The 17,301-nt window shown below is 35.2% G+C and overlaps 1 protein-coding gene across 1 annotated transcript in view; it reads right to left on the bottom strand.

Annotated features, from left to right (window-relative positions):
* Positions 1-874: 874 nt before the first annotated feature.
* Positions 875-17,301, bottom strand: part of LOC107711996 (putative adenosylhomocysteinase 2) — a 25,491-nt gene continuing 9,064 nt past the window's right edge. Inside the window, exons 2-17 of the mRNA XM_016517109.1 lie at positions 14,142-14,259; positions 12,716-12,859; positions 11,195-11,295; positions 10,211-10,313; positions 10,007-10,101; positions 9,518-9,624; positions 9,029-9,145; positions 8,822-8,885; positions 8,370-8,458; positions 6,125-6,195; positions 4,844-4,938; positions 4,373-4,471; positions 3,123-3,191; positions 2,868-2,946; positions 2,647-2,767; positions 875-1,950 (exon numbers count right to left, since the gene is read on the bottom strand). Coding sequence (XP_016372595.1) covers positions 4,406-4,471; positions 4,844-4,938; positions 6,125-6,195; positions 8,370-8,458; positions 8,822-8,885; positions 9,029-9,145; positions 9,518-9,624; positions 10,007-10,101; positions 10,211-10,313; positions 11,195-11,295; positions 12,716-12,859; positions 14,142-14,259 — 1,170 coding nt within the window. The 3' untranslated portion in view covers positions 875-1,950; positions 2,647-2,767; positions 2,868-2,946; positions 3,123-3,191; positions 4,373-4,405. The remainder of the gene's footprint in view (positions 1,951-2,646; positions 2,768-2,867; positions 2,947-3,122; positions 3,192-4,372; positions 4,472-4,843; positions 4,939-6,124; positions 6,196-8,369; positions 8,459-8,821; positions 8,886-9,028; positions 9,146-9,517; positions 9,625-10,006; positions 10,102-10,210; positions 10,314-11,194; positions 11,296-12,715; positions 12,860-14,141; positions 14,260-17,301) is intronic.

The raw sequence follows: 17,301 nt of genomic DNA, 5'->3' as shown, positions 1-17,301 counted from the left end.
AAGCGGCATTCCTTCCGGTGCACTCAGTGTCCGAATTCACTACTCGTTTTCATTCACTCCTTCTAGTGAACTGAATTAGTGACCTAATGTAGGGAATAGTGAATGAGGGTATAGGGGGCGATTTCGGATACAGCCATTCTCTAGAGAGGCTGACGAGTCCTGAATTTTCCAGGCGCGCACTGATGATCTCGTACATACTTGCAAAGAAACATCAGCTCTCCAAATATAGAAAAAGAATAAGATGGTAGAATCGTGATTACTATGCAACAGGTGGGTGGGGAAATAATAATTTTCTTAAATATATATATATTTAATTCAGTATTTTTATTTGAACTGCTTTTAAACCGGTCATTACTGTGTTATTATTCGGAAGTGTAATGTTGTTTAAAGCGTAGCTGTACTGTTAAAGCATTGTTTCTCTTCATTAGGCCTATTATAGTTGTCGGGCTTTGTCATATGATTTCTGTTACAGGCCAGGATGGACCAATCATGGTCGTTTGGGATTACTGCATGTGCATTACAACACATTTCCTAAACATTTCTGGGCGGATTTATGCTATGTAAATTATTCGAAATAGTTATATAACTAAATTATTGTACTTTTTAGTCTACAGTTCAAAATACACCAATTAAATGGGTTCAAGAGCGGACTGGCTTTTTTGGGCCACCAGATGCTCACTTTTTGCCTTGTATAAAACATTAGTTCTAATATTTTCCCGCCCAGATTCCTTTTACACACGCGTAATCTCATCGTAAAAAGCAATATTGTTGCATTAGTGTTAATATAAAATATAGAATAAAATATAATAAGCTTCCTACACAATGATAGAAACGTTTGTGATATTAATAGCATAAATATGAGTCAAAATGCATATTGTGACAGCAAGATCTTTAATGTAGAGATTTGATTACATCAATGCAGAAGGGAACACATCTGACAAATGATGTATGCAAAGGTAAATCACAAAGTGCTGATGTGGCAAATATTCAAATGACAGCATTCACAGTGATATTTGCTTAAGACATTTGCAGTCCCTTAGAGATGGTGATCAAGACGTGTGCTTCTTGTGAGTCTAGCTGGCTATTTGTGGGTATGTTTGGGGTCAATAATATTCTGCAAACCTCTCACAGAATTTCCCAAAATCTCATTTCAACTGTGGTTACATTTATTGTCATCTAAGATTAGCCTAAATAACATATAATGGTCTACGTTATTTTAATATAAGAATTTCTAAAAAGCCACAGAGAAGATGGACGTGTGTTAGAACGTGAAAGGGAGAAGAATCCCTATTGGTGACACAATTCATAAAATCCCCCAAGCGGGGTATTTTTAGCAGCATGTGCTGCAGGGTCATGGAAGTTTCTGCACACAGTGGTGTGTATCATATTGCCAGAATAATCTAGCTTTCAGCAGTAAAACACAGTACATTCATTCAAAAAAAGCTATTGTATTTTCTTATGCAAGATCAATAAATCAGGAATAATATGCTGAGACTAACATTTTTATATTAAAAAGCCACAAAGACAATTTTTTTGGTCATGAACTATTGAGTGTAGCGTAACCTTGGGTGAACAGAATAACCATGTAAAAACAAAGCATAGTAATAATTATCATATATTATCTTATTTGATCAGTAACTATCAGTAACCAATATTTGGCACATTTTTAGAGCCATAGACAGTGGTCCTTTTCATATTTCAGGTTAAAAGATGATTTACAACAAATGCTATAATACATGAATTCTAACAATGCATATAAGCCTAAAAGTGACATGAACGTATATTTTGTCACTGGACATTAGTAATACTATTAAATAAGAATAACATTGATTAAAATCAAGTTTCGTTTTAAGAAATTTATATTAATAGAAAATAAATCTCTTGCTTCACTGGTTAATGCAGGTCTCTCCATCTTTGATGAAGGTTGAATCCATACAGTCACACTAATATCTGTAAGTAGAACAACAGAAAATGTTATTTTTGTCATAACTATTCAGTCTGGTATAAAGAATATTCATAATATGAAATTGTTTGTTTTTTATTGATTGTTCTGTGGTACAACTCCATTCAAAAATTTGGGGTCATTTTTTTATTTCTTTTATTCAGTAAGGATGCATTAAGATAAAAATGACAGCAAAGACATTTATTTTATAATGTTACAAAATATTCCAGTTTCAAATAAATTCTGTTCCTTTGGACTTTCTATTCATCAAAGAATTCTGAAATATCACAGTTGCCACGAAAATTAAATGGCACAACTGTTTTCAACATTGATAATAAGAGATAATAATAAATGGTGAGCCTTGGTGAGCATGAGATACTTCTTTCTTATAATCTTACTGTGCCCAAACTTTTCAAAATAGTGAATAGTACGCTGAAATAATAATTGTTTATTATTATTATTATTAAAAATTGTTCTAGACCAATATGTTGAAGACAATTAGCAATTTTACTGGTTTTGTGAGACTTTCATTGACAACCAGCAGAGGGAAGTAAGTGACCAAACATTTTATTCTTGGATATTTCATGAGAAGTTGTCCTAAAATATGAACACCAGCCTTTCTTTATTATACTACATTACAGTAAAAATGTGTATATTGTACATAGTCAAAATCATTCTGAGTTGTTTTAGAGCCCCTGTCATACCTGTAGTAATTTGGTTTAAAGGGTCCGTTCTTATTGAGGCCCATATATTTGGCCTGTTCATCTGACAGCTCTGTAAGATGAGCATCGAAATTGGGTAGGTGCAAGCTGGCCACATATTCATCTGAAATACACACACACACGTTCATACATGATTTATCATGGGTAATGCACATAACTGCTTTATTTGAGTTGCAGTAGTGATTGGTTCAGATAACTCTTACCCATCTTCTTGGGCAGCAGGTAGACATCTTGTTTGTAGCGACCTTCTGGTGCATTATACAGCTCTATCAGGGCCAAAGCCTAACATTAAAATAAAGAGCACAACAGCCAGCGATTAGAGATGTTAAATCAGGCATAATAATCATACAGCTATGCAGCGGCACTCAGAACCACTAATATAAATGGATAAAATGTCATCTGTACAGAGGGTACAGACACACTTCAGCTAAAACCCAAATCGTGACAGCTTAAATTACCTGGGTTGTGGCCGTGATTGATAGCACAAATGAGGGGACTGTTGAGCAGCTCAGGTTCAAGAGCCGGCCCTGAAAAACAGCACATAAATGACTGAGATTTACTGTGATCCAGTGGGAGAACACACAAAGAACAGAGATTTATTAGAGAAAACTGACGCTTATTACAAATCACAATATAGTAATGTTTCACAAAAATGTTTGTAAAAAAAATGTTGATTTTAAATAACCACGTGGCAATGCCTTTTTTGCATTAAGAATTAAATACTTCTTTTTATTTGATTCTTTTCTTTTTGTATTTGGAACTTTGATGGAAATTTTTCACCAAAACAAAACCAAAAGTATTCACAACATTAGTGCATAAGCATTGTTAAAAAAGTAAGACTAATAGACTAATATTATATTTTATAAAAAATATATACTCCTGTTCAAAAGTTTAGGGACGGGAGGATTTTTTAAAATGTTTTTGAAAAAGAAAGTCTATTATGCTCACCAAGGCTGCATTTATTTGATCAAAAATACAGTAAAAACAGTAATATTGTGAAATTATTGAAATAACTGTTTTTTATGAATATATTTTAAAATTCCTGTGATGCTGCAAAGCTGAATTTTCATCAGCTATTACTCCAGGATTCAGTGTCACATAATCCTTCAGATGATCACTTTAAATCATTTAATGCTGATTTGGTGCTCAAGAAACACTTCTTATGATCAATGTTGAAAAAACGTTGTGCTGCTTAATGTTTTTGTAAAAAAAAAAAAAAATTTTTTTTTGTATTATAAATGTCTTTAGAGACACTTTTGATCAATTTACTGCATCCTTGCCGAATAAAAAAATCTTACTGATACAAAACTTGTGAATGTTAGTATACAATGTATAACTATATATTATTTGACTATGTAAGTTATTTAATATACATTATAAAAACAAAAAATTTTACATATATGCCCACATTTATGATCACACATGTATATTAATGCGTCAATTTGTGGCATTGCTCTATAATTGTAAAACAACAAAATTCTGCATTGTATTGTGCCTAACAACACCGTTAAATAATGAAAATTTGCTCGTCTTGACTTGTTCAGGACACATCCTGCTCTGTTTTGATTCTTTGTGTGTAAATAACATTAAGCAGTCCTGAACTCCGACTACCATGCAAATATGACAAATATGTCTACTGTAGTATAAACAATAGAGTCCATCCATCATACTGCTGGCACTCATTCATGAAAAAAAGAGAAGGAAAGACCTCTGCCAGTAAAATCACTCGTTTCTCGTCAGGCTAGATGACGTGGTCGACCTGTGAGCGCACCCTCTCCCAGGTGAGCTCTGGAGTCCGCAGACTCGCCTGGAAAAGAAAAAAAAACAGACACACATGAGTGCACACAAACTAACACTCACTTTAACTTCTGTCCAGTACAGGCTGATAAATCTGCAAAGCTAAAACAAAAAAGCATTCCCTATGAACAGCGTCAGCGTACTTCACTTTGTTGTCGGAAACATGCCGCTAAGAGGCTTTCAGGTTGATTAAGTGACCCTGCTGCTCATGGAAACATCTACAGCTGTTGAGGTAAAAAATTATTTCCCTGGACTACATTCACCAATAAAGTACACTACAGAGGGAGCGGATGGAGTCTCCTCATAAATAACCCAAAATATTTTCAACAATTGCAGATGAATGTGAGGGAAGGCTATATGAAGATGTTTGAGACTCACTCACCACATCAATCTCAGTGTTGGAATGACCCATGTTACAGACAATACAGCCATTCTTCATTCGATCCAAGTGCTCCCTCGTCACAACATTCTTGTTCCCTGTAGAAACATTTCTTCAGGAAACCTCAATACACATTATTTGTGCATATTAATTAAAATTAGTCTTTTTTTTTTTCTTAAAAAATTTGTGAATTTATGAAGTGCAGTAGTCGAGTTCCATAAGTAATTATCCCAATTATTTTTTATCCATAAGGCAACAGATATTTAACAATAACTTTATTTAAACCATTAATGACAGACCTACTGTGAACTGCGATGTTGTTACTAGTTTGACGGTATATGCTTCTGTTGAAGCTGCCAGCTGGCATTATTATTTTTAAATAATCGTGTTTAACAGTGAAATTCCTGGTGAAAAACTACATTACCCATGATTCTGCAAAAACATTTCTCCACCAATCAGAGAATCACAACAAGCGAATCATGCCAAAAGAACACTTTATGATGTAAAAGAGTCAATTTCCCTACACTCTCAATATTAAATATCTCCTTAAATATCTGTATTTCTATATATTTCATTTATGCATTTATTCTTTTATAAATAAAATGTATCCATCATTTTTTATTTGATTACATCATTCAAAATGCTTCATGGAATGATTTTTCCCTAATTAAAGCACACAGTCTTTAATATGTCTTAACATTTTACCTTTTTCTTTTTGTCCGATTTTCAAATACTTGTTTGCTTTAAATAAAAGTTAGTAATGTTGTTCTTCACCACAAAGCGGTTTAGTTACCTCTTTAACAAAGACTTGTTAAAAATCCCTTTGGGGGAAAATAAATGGGACATAAACGTCTGGACCTACGCTACTGAAAAAGTAGATGGGCACTGTCCACTAGAAAAAAAAAATCAAATAAGGAACAAAAACATATTGAACAAATCTTTCCATATTTAGAAATATGAATATTTCAAATGAATACTATTTAAAATTATTAATAATAATGATTTTATATTACATTTAAAATTAATCTATTTATTAATAAATAATCTTAAATAAAATACTAAGTTGTGCCTTTGACAAGCAGAGACGATGCTTTACTATGTTTTTACACAAATACTTTTTTTTTCATTTTTCCAGACTACAGATTACTACAGCTGTCAAAGGAACCGTTTCACAGCAACTCAATGCAAGGGCATCTGGGAGGATGTGTTTGCACTGATAAGAGCTGCATGGAACAGAGGAAATGGATTTGAAAGTGGAAGCGAGCCAACTGTAACCAGACATACCCGTGCAGGTGATAACCATGTCCATTTGGCGAACCACCTCATTTAGCTTCACCACTCTGAAGCCATCCATACTATGAGAGAGATCAAAACAAATCAAACTGGTATCCCAGGTCTTCACACAGGCAGTGAGGGAAAACGTGTTGAAATATTCTTAATAAATAAGCAGTTCAGCTTATTCACAGACTTCCTGTGTAAAGACTTCCCACGGCCAAGTGTTTGGCTAATATGGGGATCTTACATTATTTGTTTACACAAATTGTTTACTACAAAGCTGCTCTGTTAATACTAAGGAAACCTTTTAAATTTATATTTATTTTTAATTAATATAATGGCAGTAAATATAAAAAAGTTGATAATATTTCATTAAATTTTTTTTATTGTGCGTTTCCCGTCAGGCCAGATGACGTGGTCGACCTGTGAGCGCACCCTCTCCCAGGTGAGCTCTGGAGTCCGCAGACTCGCCTGGAAAAGAAAAAAAAACAGACACACATGAGTGCACACAAACTAACACTCACTTTAACTTCTGTCCAGTACAGGCTGATAAATCTGCAAAGCTAAAACAAAAAAGCATTCCCTATGAACAGCGTCAGCGTACTTCACTTTGTTGTCGGAAACATGCCGCTAAGAGGCTTTCAGGTTGATTAAGTGACCCTGCTGCTCATGGAAACATCTACAGCTGTTGAGGTAAAAAATTATTTCCCTGGACTACATTCACCAATAAAGTACACTACAGAGGGAGCGGATGGAGTCTCCTCATAAATAACCCAAAATATTTTCAACAATTGCAGATGAATGTGAGGGAAGGCTATATGAAGATGTTTGAGACTCACTCACCACATCAATCTCAGTGTTGGAATGACCCATGTTACAGACAATACAGCCATTCTTCATTCGATCCAAGTGCTCCCTCGTCACAACATTCTTGTTCCCTGTAGAAACATTTCTTCAGGAAACCTCAATACACATTATTTGTGCATATTAATTAAAATTAGTCTTTTTTTTTTTCTTAAAAAATTTGTGAATTTATGAAGTGCAGTAGTCGAGTTCCAGAAGTAAATATCCCATTTATTTTTTATCCATAAGGCAACAGATATTTAACAATAACTTTATTTAAACCATTAATGACAGACCTACTGTGAACTGCGATGTTGTTACTAGTTTGACGGTATATGCTTCTGTTGAAGCTGCCAGCTGGCATTATTATTTTTAAATAATCGTGTTTAACAGTGAAATTCCTGGTGAAAAACTACATTACCCATGATTCTGCAAAAACATTTCTCCACCAATCAGAGAATCACAACAAGCGAATCATGCCAAAAGAACACTTTATGATGTAAAAGAGTCAATTTCCCTACACTCTCAATATTAAATATCTCCTTAAATATCTGTATTTCTATATATTTCATTTATGCATTTATTCTTTTATAAATAAAATGTATCCATCATTTTTTATTTGATTACATCATTCAAAATGCTTCATGGAATGATTTTTCCCTAATTAAAGCACACAGTCTTTAATATGTCTTAACATTTTACCTTTTTCTTTTTGTCCGATTTTCAAATACTTGTTTGCTTTAAATAAAAGTTAGTAATGTTGTTCTTCACCACAAAGCGGTTGCAATTAAATGAAATAAAATAAGTTAAAGTCCTGAAATTACTGAAACTAAAACTAAAATAAAAATAAATGTTATAAAGCTAATAAAAATGACAAAATCACAACAAATTTGCTAAAACCTACATTAAAATTAAAATGAAATATAAAAATAAAAGCCAATTCAAAATATTAATAAATACTACAATATTATATGAATAATGCTAATGAAGTGCACATGGTGTTTGATTTAAATTTAGTTCATTTTTGTGGGTGTGCTTATCTTACCAAGCTTGAAGAGCACAAATAGGGTCAATCTCTGTCACACACACAATGGCTCCAAGCGCTTTCAGAGCTGAACAACAACCTTTTCCCACCTAAATTGTTTACTACAAAGCTGCTCTGTTAATACTAAGGAAACCTTTTAAATTTATATTTATTTTTAATTAATATAATGGCAGTAAATATAAAAAAGTTGATAATATTTCATTACATTTTTTTTATTGTGCATATGAGGTTTTTTTTGTTTTTAGTCTATATGAAATCTATTAAAAAAGATTACAAAATGGACTTGTAATATAAAATATACACATTTGTAAGGTATAGTCTCTCTTCAAGGAAAATAGGTCATTTTTGTGGGTGTGTTTATCTTACCAAGCTTGAAGAGCACAAATAGGGTCAATCTCTGTCACACACACAATGGCTCCAAGCGCTTTCAGAGCTGAACAACAACCTTTTCCCACCTACACCAGAGTCAATACAAGAATGAAAATAAAACACACAGACGCACTGGATAGCTGGCCAATCACAGCACACCTCGCTTTTTCAGTCCGATGAGCTTTGTAAAAATCGACTCAGAAAGGCGGGGCATAGAGGAGAAACAATAATGTACAGTATGTGGAAAATAATGTGTTTTTTAACCTTAAACCGCATAAACACATTTCATTACACCAAATACACAAAATACTGTTCTTTTTAGCAGCATCATATGACCCCTTTAAAATATCAGTGCTTGTAGTAAACAAGGTCTGGCAATTTAGAGAAAATTTTTTGCATTATGCAGATTATCTTCGGGGCATTTTGCGAAAGTGCAGATGTTGACTGACCTCTCCGTAACCACAAACCACGACCTGCTTCCCACCAAACATCACATCTGTCGTTCTCTTCAGACTAAGAAAAAAGAGGAAGTCAACTGTGATTTTACCCTTCCTTAGATAAGCTTTATTCATGTTTGGTAAGGGGTCAGAGGAAGATATACTAAAAATATATATGTTTATATAAAAAAGCACATCTCAGCATTGCATGTGTCTTACCCGTCCAAGATGGACTCCCTGCAGCAGTACAGATTATCAAACTTCTGCTTGGTGACAGAATCATTGACATTCATAGCGGGGACGCAAAGCTTGCCAGCTTTGGAGAGTTGGTACAGCCTAACAGAATGAATATAAAGACACAAATTTGATTCAAACATAAATACGTTGTTCAATGGGGCTGTCAATTAAAATATACAATCGTGATTATTCTCATATCATATAGGCTATACAGATTAATAGAATACACATCATGTAAATAACAAAGATTTGTCATTGTGTTAGGTTATTTTTGTGGATGCCAAAATATATTCATATATACTAAAATAAAATAAGATAAAACATAAAATGAATAAAATAAATTAACAGTTACGCATTTGGCAGATGCTTTTATCCAAAGCAACTTGCAAACACTGCATTCAAGATATACATTTTTTAAATAAAATAAAACTAAATTAAATGAAATTAAAATGTCCTACAGTTCTCCCCTACCTGTGTACACCTGTAACGCTCTCCTCCACGATTCCGCGTACTTTCTTAAAGACACTGGGATACTTCTTATACACCCAGTGGGTCAGATCGCCCCCATCATCTAGGATCTGTGAGAAAATGTATAATGATTACTAGTCTGGAAACATACAAAGATCCTGATAATTGTTTTGAAGATTAAATAAATACTGATTTGGTAGCGGCGAATTAAGTTAATAGAAGCAGTGTGCTAAATATTGTAAATAGTGGTGGATATGTTTTCACAAAGTGTAAATAGCAACAGTTACCAACCTGCTTACACTAAGTACAAACCAGCAATAGATGCTATTCACATAAAGTGTAAATAGACGTAATATGCAGTTTGTACAATGGGTAAATTACTGAAAATAATCTTTGCCAACAAGGTCGGTTATTTGCACTCAGTGTAAACAGACACTGCCCACTGATTCAGTTCTTTTCATATCACTAGATATTAAGCGCAGAACATTATACCATGTTTGCTTGCCAGCCTTCCACGTTGACACAGCGATCAATGCACCACCAGAAGTCATCTTCTGATTCACCTTTCCAGGCAAAAACCGAAACACCTTTAAGGGGCATAAAATAAATAAAAAGTGAGTCCAGAATATCAGGCCAAATCAGACCAGGTTGGAATTGGTAGGTCAGACAACAGTATAAGTTTAGAGGGCTGTTTACCGCTCTCTGCCAAAGCTGCGGCCACTTCATTCTGAGTGGAGTAAATGTTACAGGCAGTCCAGCGACACTGAGCACCAAGTGCCACAAGTGTCTCGATCAGGACCTGAAAGAAACCAGCACAGCATATCAAAAAGTTGGGAAGGCAAACTAAGTGTAACAAGTTTTGTATTTACATTTATTTGTACTAAGATATGTTCACACATAAGCAAATATACATTGCGGCACTGTGGTCCTGAAAAACTCTGTTGTACTAAAAGTAACTAAGGTATTTGATATTCTCTTTTTTTAAATTAGCTGGGTCTTTTAATAGCGACAAAGCTGGTATAGTGTTATTTTAGTATTATTTATATAATTTTATAGTATTTATTAATATTTTCAACTCACTTTTATTTTAATATGTTCACTTGTATTAATATGCACTTGCATTTTTTTTTAAGTTTAAAAAAATATATATATTAGTTGTAGTAATTTTAGTACTTTAACTTTAAGTAAATTTAGTACTAATTTGTCAAGGCAACATTTTCATTTAAGTTTTTAATCTAATATGTATCTATATTTTTTATTTCAGTTTTTTTTTAATTAATTAAAACATTTTTAATAGTTTTAATTTTAGTGAACAATGACAACACTGAACTCCTAAAAATACATACCTACAGTGAGTAGGGTAGCCAATGAATGGACAATATAGAATACGATTTATTAAAAGCAGTAAAGATGTACACTAAATTTAAATAAATATTGATTTTAAACAATATTTACTAAAAATTAAATTATTCAATATATTGCCCTGGTCAATATACTGGTCTGGTTAGCTGGTAATTTCAGTAAACCAAAATGTCTTGTAAATCAGGCCCTAAAAGTACAGCTAACTTTATTATTCATCCAAACAAAACATAGAAAAGTGTAAATATTTAGTGTTAGAGTCAAAGACTAGTAGTAGAAGCAGTGTGTGTTTGAATTAGTGCAGCCCTGAGGAGAACCTACTGCGGTCTGTGCAGTGATGTGAGTGCAGCCAACCACTTTAGCCCCGGCGAGGGGTTTCTCCCCCTGAGCTCGCTTCCGCAGGGAAATGAGTGCAGACATATCTGTGGACGTGATAGAGACATGTTTGGAGATGAGACAGCTTTATTATGGAGGGCGGAGTCTATAGTCTGAAACAGAGATCAAGCCAAGTCCTGGAAAACATAGACAAAAATCTTAGTATGCATGAAAAGTGGGGAAACATTTAAAGGAATAGTTCAGCCACAAATTAAACTTCTGTTAGCATTTGCTCACACTCATGTTGTTTGAAATCTGTATGTAAGACTCAGTGCAAATACAGTTCTTTCATGACAACTCTCAGAGAGTTTAGCATGGTAATATACATGGCAATGTTGATGTGTTTCATCTTGGAGGAACAGATCTGCTTATGCTGCTGCTGCAGCAGAGCAAGTACCGAGACTTGCTACTGCCAATACATCCACAGACATGCTGCTGTGAGCATGTAGGAAATACTGCTGCTGCACATATATATGAAATAACCCCCATGTATAACATACATGAAATTATCCTGTAGCAGATCTATACAGGTGGAGCTGGGGAAGGTGGAGGGTATCTGAAGCGCGCTGCAACTGCTACTGCAAGCACTAACCAAGTATTTGAATGTTGAGCAGCAAGCACATTGGCTACTGATGTGAAAAGAAACCAATCAGCTGTGCCATGTTAATAATGATGTGATTATATCAGACTGAGTTAGAACCTATCGCCTGCGCCATCTAGAGTTTCATGACAGAGCTTTGTATTTAATGTAGACTGAAGTTTTCAAGCTTCCAAAAAGGACACAAAAGCATCATAAAAGCATCATTACAATGATCTATATGAATCACGCACAATATTCCAAGTAGCTTTGTTCTTATTCACTGATTATTTATGGATCACTGAGTCAGTGAGTTGAACTTGAGACATTTCTGTCTTTTTTTTTTAAACAAAGCTATTTGTATGGCTTCTGGAGACGTATTTCCCATTCTTTTTACTGACATTCAAAAGCTCTTTGAAATTTCTTGTTTTGTGTTCTGCAGAAGAAAGAAAGTCATATGGACTTGAAATAACTAAACGATGATATGCTTTTCCTTTTTGAATGAACTATTCCTTTAAGTATGTATGTATTGTATAGCTAGTACTAAGATCTTGACCCAGTTAAAGCATTCAATTAAATGGATAACAATGACTGTTCCTGACAGCAGCAGCTGTTATCAAACCTTGTTCATTTGACAACACTTACATACACCTACATTTGTGTTCAACAGGTACAACAGATGTCCTGAGTCAACAATACTTTACTAAACCAATAACATTAATTATCAAAATTTGATAAAACATGACAAACCAGTTGAGAATCAATGCTGTAATTGTTATGTAAGCAAATCCATCTTGACCTATTACACAGCAACAAGAACATTCCCACAAAACACAGGTGTGAAGATAACCAGTTACAGAGTACTAAGCATAAAAGGTTAGTCTCCAAACCTTGCTCAGCGATCTCAATCTCCCGCCGTCCAAACTCAGCCTGCTTGATGTTCTTGACGCAGAAGTCGCTGCTGCCCTTTGAGTTGACCTGAGTTTTCTCACGAGGAGACGTCTCATCATCGGAACTGTCGGTGTACGAGGCCGCTACAAGAGCACGGACACACATTTCAGTGGAGTTAAACACCAATGCATGCATTTATTCAGGTCTGCAATAGAAAAAAACCCTTCTTCTGATCTTATGAAACTATTTTGCAATTCTGTGTCAGCAGTCTGCTATTTGGGGGAGAGAGAGAGTTGGTCTGCAGTCACAAACATGCCGGAATGTTTATCCCTCACTTTTGTTGGTTTTACAAATGATTTAGGAATGTGAATTTGTCTGATCCAATGCCAATGCTACCAAAAGTCTGTAGTTCTCACTTTAAGCTGACCTAGGATTATATTACACAACACAAGAACTAGCATGAACAAAAAATAGCCAGTTTTGGGCCACAATGATAGTCTTGTTGACAGGTAGTTTCTGCAATGAACTTATAGTAGTAATAGTAATAGTTCATCCAAAAATGAAAATTTGCTGAAAATGTATTCACCATCAGGCCATCCAAGATGTAGACGAGTTTATTTCTTCATGTGAACAGATTTAGAAAAATTTTGTATTACATCACTTGCTCATCAATAGATCCTCTGCAGTGAATGGGCGCTGTCAAAACAAAGCCATGGGTGGCTGTTCAAACAGCTAATAAAAACATCACAATAATCTAAAAGTACTCCAGACCATCACTTAATGTCTTGTGAAGTAAAAAGCTGCATGTTTGTTTTTTTAAAACCACTTTAACGTGTCACTTCTGGGCAAAGTAGAGTCCATAATCACGCTTGTTTTCGCTTGTAAATAGTGCTTGATTGCATATTTCTCTCCTAATCCAGAGTCAACTTTTTCACTCATATGTTAGCTGGAAGCAACGACTTAAAGTTAAATTATTAATGATGGATTTATTTCTTACAAACACATAGCTTTTCACCTCACAGGGCATTAACTGATGGACAAGAGATTACTTGTGGATTATTGTGATGTTTTAATCAGCTGTTTGGACTCTCATTCTGACGGCACCCATTCACTGCAGAGGAGCCATTGGTGGTGAGCAAGTGATGTAATGCTAAATCTGTTCAGATGAAGAAACAAACTCATCTACATCATGGATGGCCTGAGGGTGAGTACATTTTTAACAAATTTTCATTTTTGGGTGAACTATACCTTTAAATAAAACCATTTACCAATTAAATAGGTGTTAGACCTAAAATGTATACATTTGCATGCTTTTAATGCTTCACAACACATGACGTTTCTGTTTTTGTACTTCTGAACTACAGAACTGTATTGACATACATATGTCTGTGCTTGGCTTGCAGTGAGGGTGGATGAGGGTCTGACCTGAGCTGTAGCTGTCAGTGGAGGACTGAGAGATGGAGCGGGACAGGGAGCGACGGCCGGTCTTTGTAGGGAACTTGCTGAACTCCTGTTTTTCCTCTTGGTTGGCAAACTGAATCTGCTACAGTAAGATGGAGGTATGGAAAAAGAGAGGATGGGGGAGAGATAGAGACATGAACATGCGACCAGTACTTTTGCATGTAGTTAAAGGAATATTCACCCAAAAATGAACATTCTGTCATAATTTACTTAATTTGTGTTTTTCGAAGATTAACCAAAGTCTTATGGGATTTAAATGATGTCAGAATTTTCTTTCTTTTTTGGGGGGGGTGAGGCAACTCTTTAATTACACAAAGTAAGACATATATAGCAAATGTGTATCATACTACATTTACCTTAAAAATGCAAACAGCAACATTTCAGAACTTAAGGTTTGATTTCAAGTAGTTCATATTTAATCAAATAAACTATGAATATATAACTTTGAAACAACTACTGAACATTAAATGAACTAAAATACTCTAAGGAAAGGCACAGCTTCAAACATGTAGAGTCTTAATATAGCCCAAAAGGACACTATAAATAGCATCTGCTCACTGCTGTATTGAAATATTTTACAATTACATAACAGATGTGGGGAAGGGATGTCATCAGGGGATTTCAGTTCCATTTCAATCATTTTAATAATGCAAAACTTTAAATATTCATAGGATTGTCGTATTTCACCATAAGCATTTATTTTATGTTGGCCAGTCAATCAGTGTTTTGTGTATGAATCCACCTTGCAAGGAAACGAACTTCAAAGGCTCCACAACGTCATGTCAAATTATCAAGAACAAATTAAAGAGAGCTTTTGATATAACCAAGCAAATATTTAGTGACTGCAATGTTTCCCGACAATAACTGACTTGAAAGAAAAAGAAAAGAATTGACATTTATAAATGAAGTTACTATTAACCACCCCTTTACACACCATTTTATTCTTTTCACAAATCACTGAACATGCAGAGGATTTCACGCCAGTAAAGGACACAATATGGTGCGTTTAAAAAACTGACTCAGTAATCTCAGTAGACAGAATGTGATGCAGATATTTAATGCGGATGTGCTTTGATGTTTGATATATTAGGTGGAGAGACATTCTCATTCTATTAAAAAAAAAGAATTAGAAAAAAGTGCATATGCTCCTGGGTTCTCCTTCTTGGAGAAAATTTGCAGGAAAAAAAACTTTTAGGAGTACATTAGCATAGAAGTTAAGCTCATGGACTAAATTTAATTACATTTTAATTTCATGGGGTCATTAAAGTGATTAAGGAAAGTAATATAAGCTGAAAGTTAAAACCTCACAGTGCACATAGGCTGAAAGGCTTAACGCTATAACGAAGGACAAAAGCTTCTGTATAAAAATACCCAATGAAGACAGGTTCATCACTGTTTAACATACAGTAACACTTCATGTAGGAGTGATCATATGTCTGAAAAGGAAGGGAAGATGAGGAGGGTTGGGGCATCTGGGATGGGTTTCGTGGTAGACTATTAGATTTACACAATAATGTGCAGGTAAATCACAGAAGCAGAGCTCTGGTTCTGACTGCACTCCTTTTTTAGAACTGATTTATTGATTCATGTTTCTTTCATACACAGATGTCTCATCTACAGACACGGATTACCAGCGGCTCGACTTCAAAGCAACTGCAGACCCAGATTTACAGTGAACTGCAATATGACTGTGCTTTAGCAAACAGAGCTTATCATTACAAAATCACTTGGTTTGATACATAACCACAAGTAGTGCACATTTTCATCTGGCAAAACCAAAAAAAAAAAAAAGTTTGCTGTCACTGTAGAATCACTGCATCATCTCATTTAACACAATTATTGGCTGAGGTCAGGTTAGGGTGGCCATATGCGCCATTTATACGGGACACGTCCTGGCCAGGATTTCTATATTGCCTAAAACATCCAAAGTAGTTTGACCAATAACATGCAGGTATTGTACTTAATTGACCAATCGTGGCGCGTCGCACGTGAGAAGGTGAGAACGGTCAAAGCTATGCAAATACTCGCATCTGTTTGTTCGTTCGTTCGTTCGACTTGAAGCTGCGCACTGATCATTGTATAACACCAAAGTACCGCGAGAGCGATTTGAAAGCATAAGGAGCCGTCTGCTCTGCTCTCTATAGCACTCGTGAAATAATGTCATACAACGATCGATCTGCACAGTGCAAACAGCCAAAACCTGGATATTTTAGGCAACATAGAAATCCTGGCAAGGGTGCGTCCCGTAAAAATGGCCCGTATGGTCACCCTAGGTCAGGTGCTTTAGGAATGTTTTGAGTAGAGGTCGACCGATGTATCGGTTTTGCCGATTAATCAGCACCGATAGTTGATTGCTGGAACTATCGGCAAAAATCTATGCCGATAGTTTTTTCCAAGTTGTGTCCGTTGCTTGAGCAGCTGAGAAGGTCCGCTGTCAGTATGAGAGCGAGAGCGGCCTCTAGAGGTGGAAATCACTGACACTACATGCGGTTTGTTTTGACACGTGACACTGCACACTGCATGGAGCGGGACACTTCAGATGCGGATTTAAAACCGACAACGAAACGGTTTGTATACAGTATACTACAGTATGTTTTCATATCATTTAGTAATTAATTTGTTGACTAGATGCTGCATTAGTTAAGAACAGCAGTAAGTTTGCTGTCAAGGCTGAGAAGACGCAAACATTAGCAGCACCTCAAACAATGACCAAAACACACGTAAGTCCGACCCAAATGTTTAATGTTACGATTATTACCATAAATTTGCGTTAGTTTATATCCAGCTGGTCACATTAATGTATTTGTTATTCAGTGAAGTTGCAGATTTAAAGCTGTGACGTGAGAAAGCAAACTGATATGTTCAGAAATCCTGCCGCACCGCAGAGCGCCATTCACACAGTTTTCCATTAAATTACATTATATTTGTCCCAAATCGTTGTTAATGTACTTAAAGGGATAGTTCACCCAAAAATGAAAATTACCCCATGATTTACTCACCTTCAAGCCATCCTAGGTGTATATGACATTCTTCTTTCAGACGAATACAGTCTGAGTTATATTAAAAAACATCCTGGCTCTTCCAAGCTTTATAATGGGAATGGATGGTAGCCCATCCACTCCCA

This window comes from Sinocyclocheilus rhinocerous, unplaced genomic scaffold (assembly GCF_001515625.1).
Source record: "Sinocyclocheilus rhinocerous isolate Xijiao unplaced genomic scaffold, SAMN03320098_v1.1 scaffold1168, whole genome shotgun sequence".
Classification (NCBI taxonomy): Eukaryota; Metazoa; Chordata; class Actinopteri; order Cypriniformes; family Cyprinidae; genus Sinocyclocheilus; species Sinocyclocheilus rhinocerous.
Note: the sequence above shows the minus strand (reverse complement) of the source record. Positions and strands in the feature narration are given on the sequence as shown.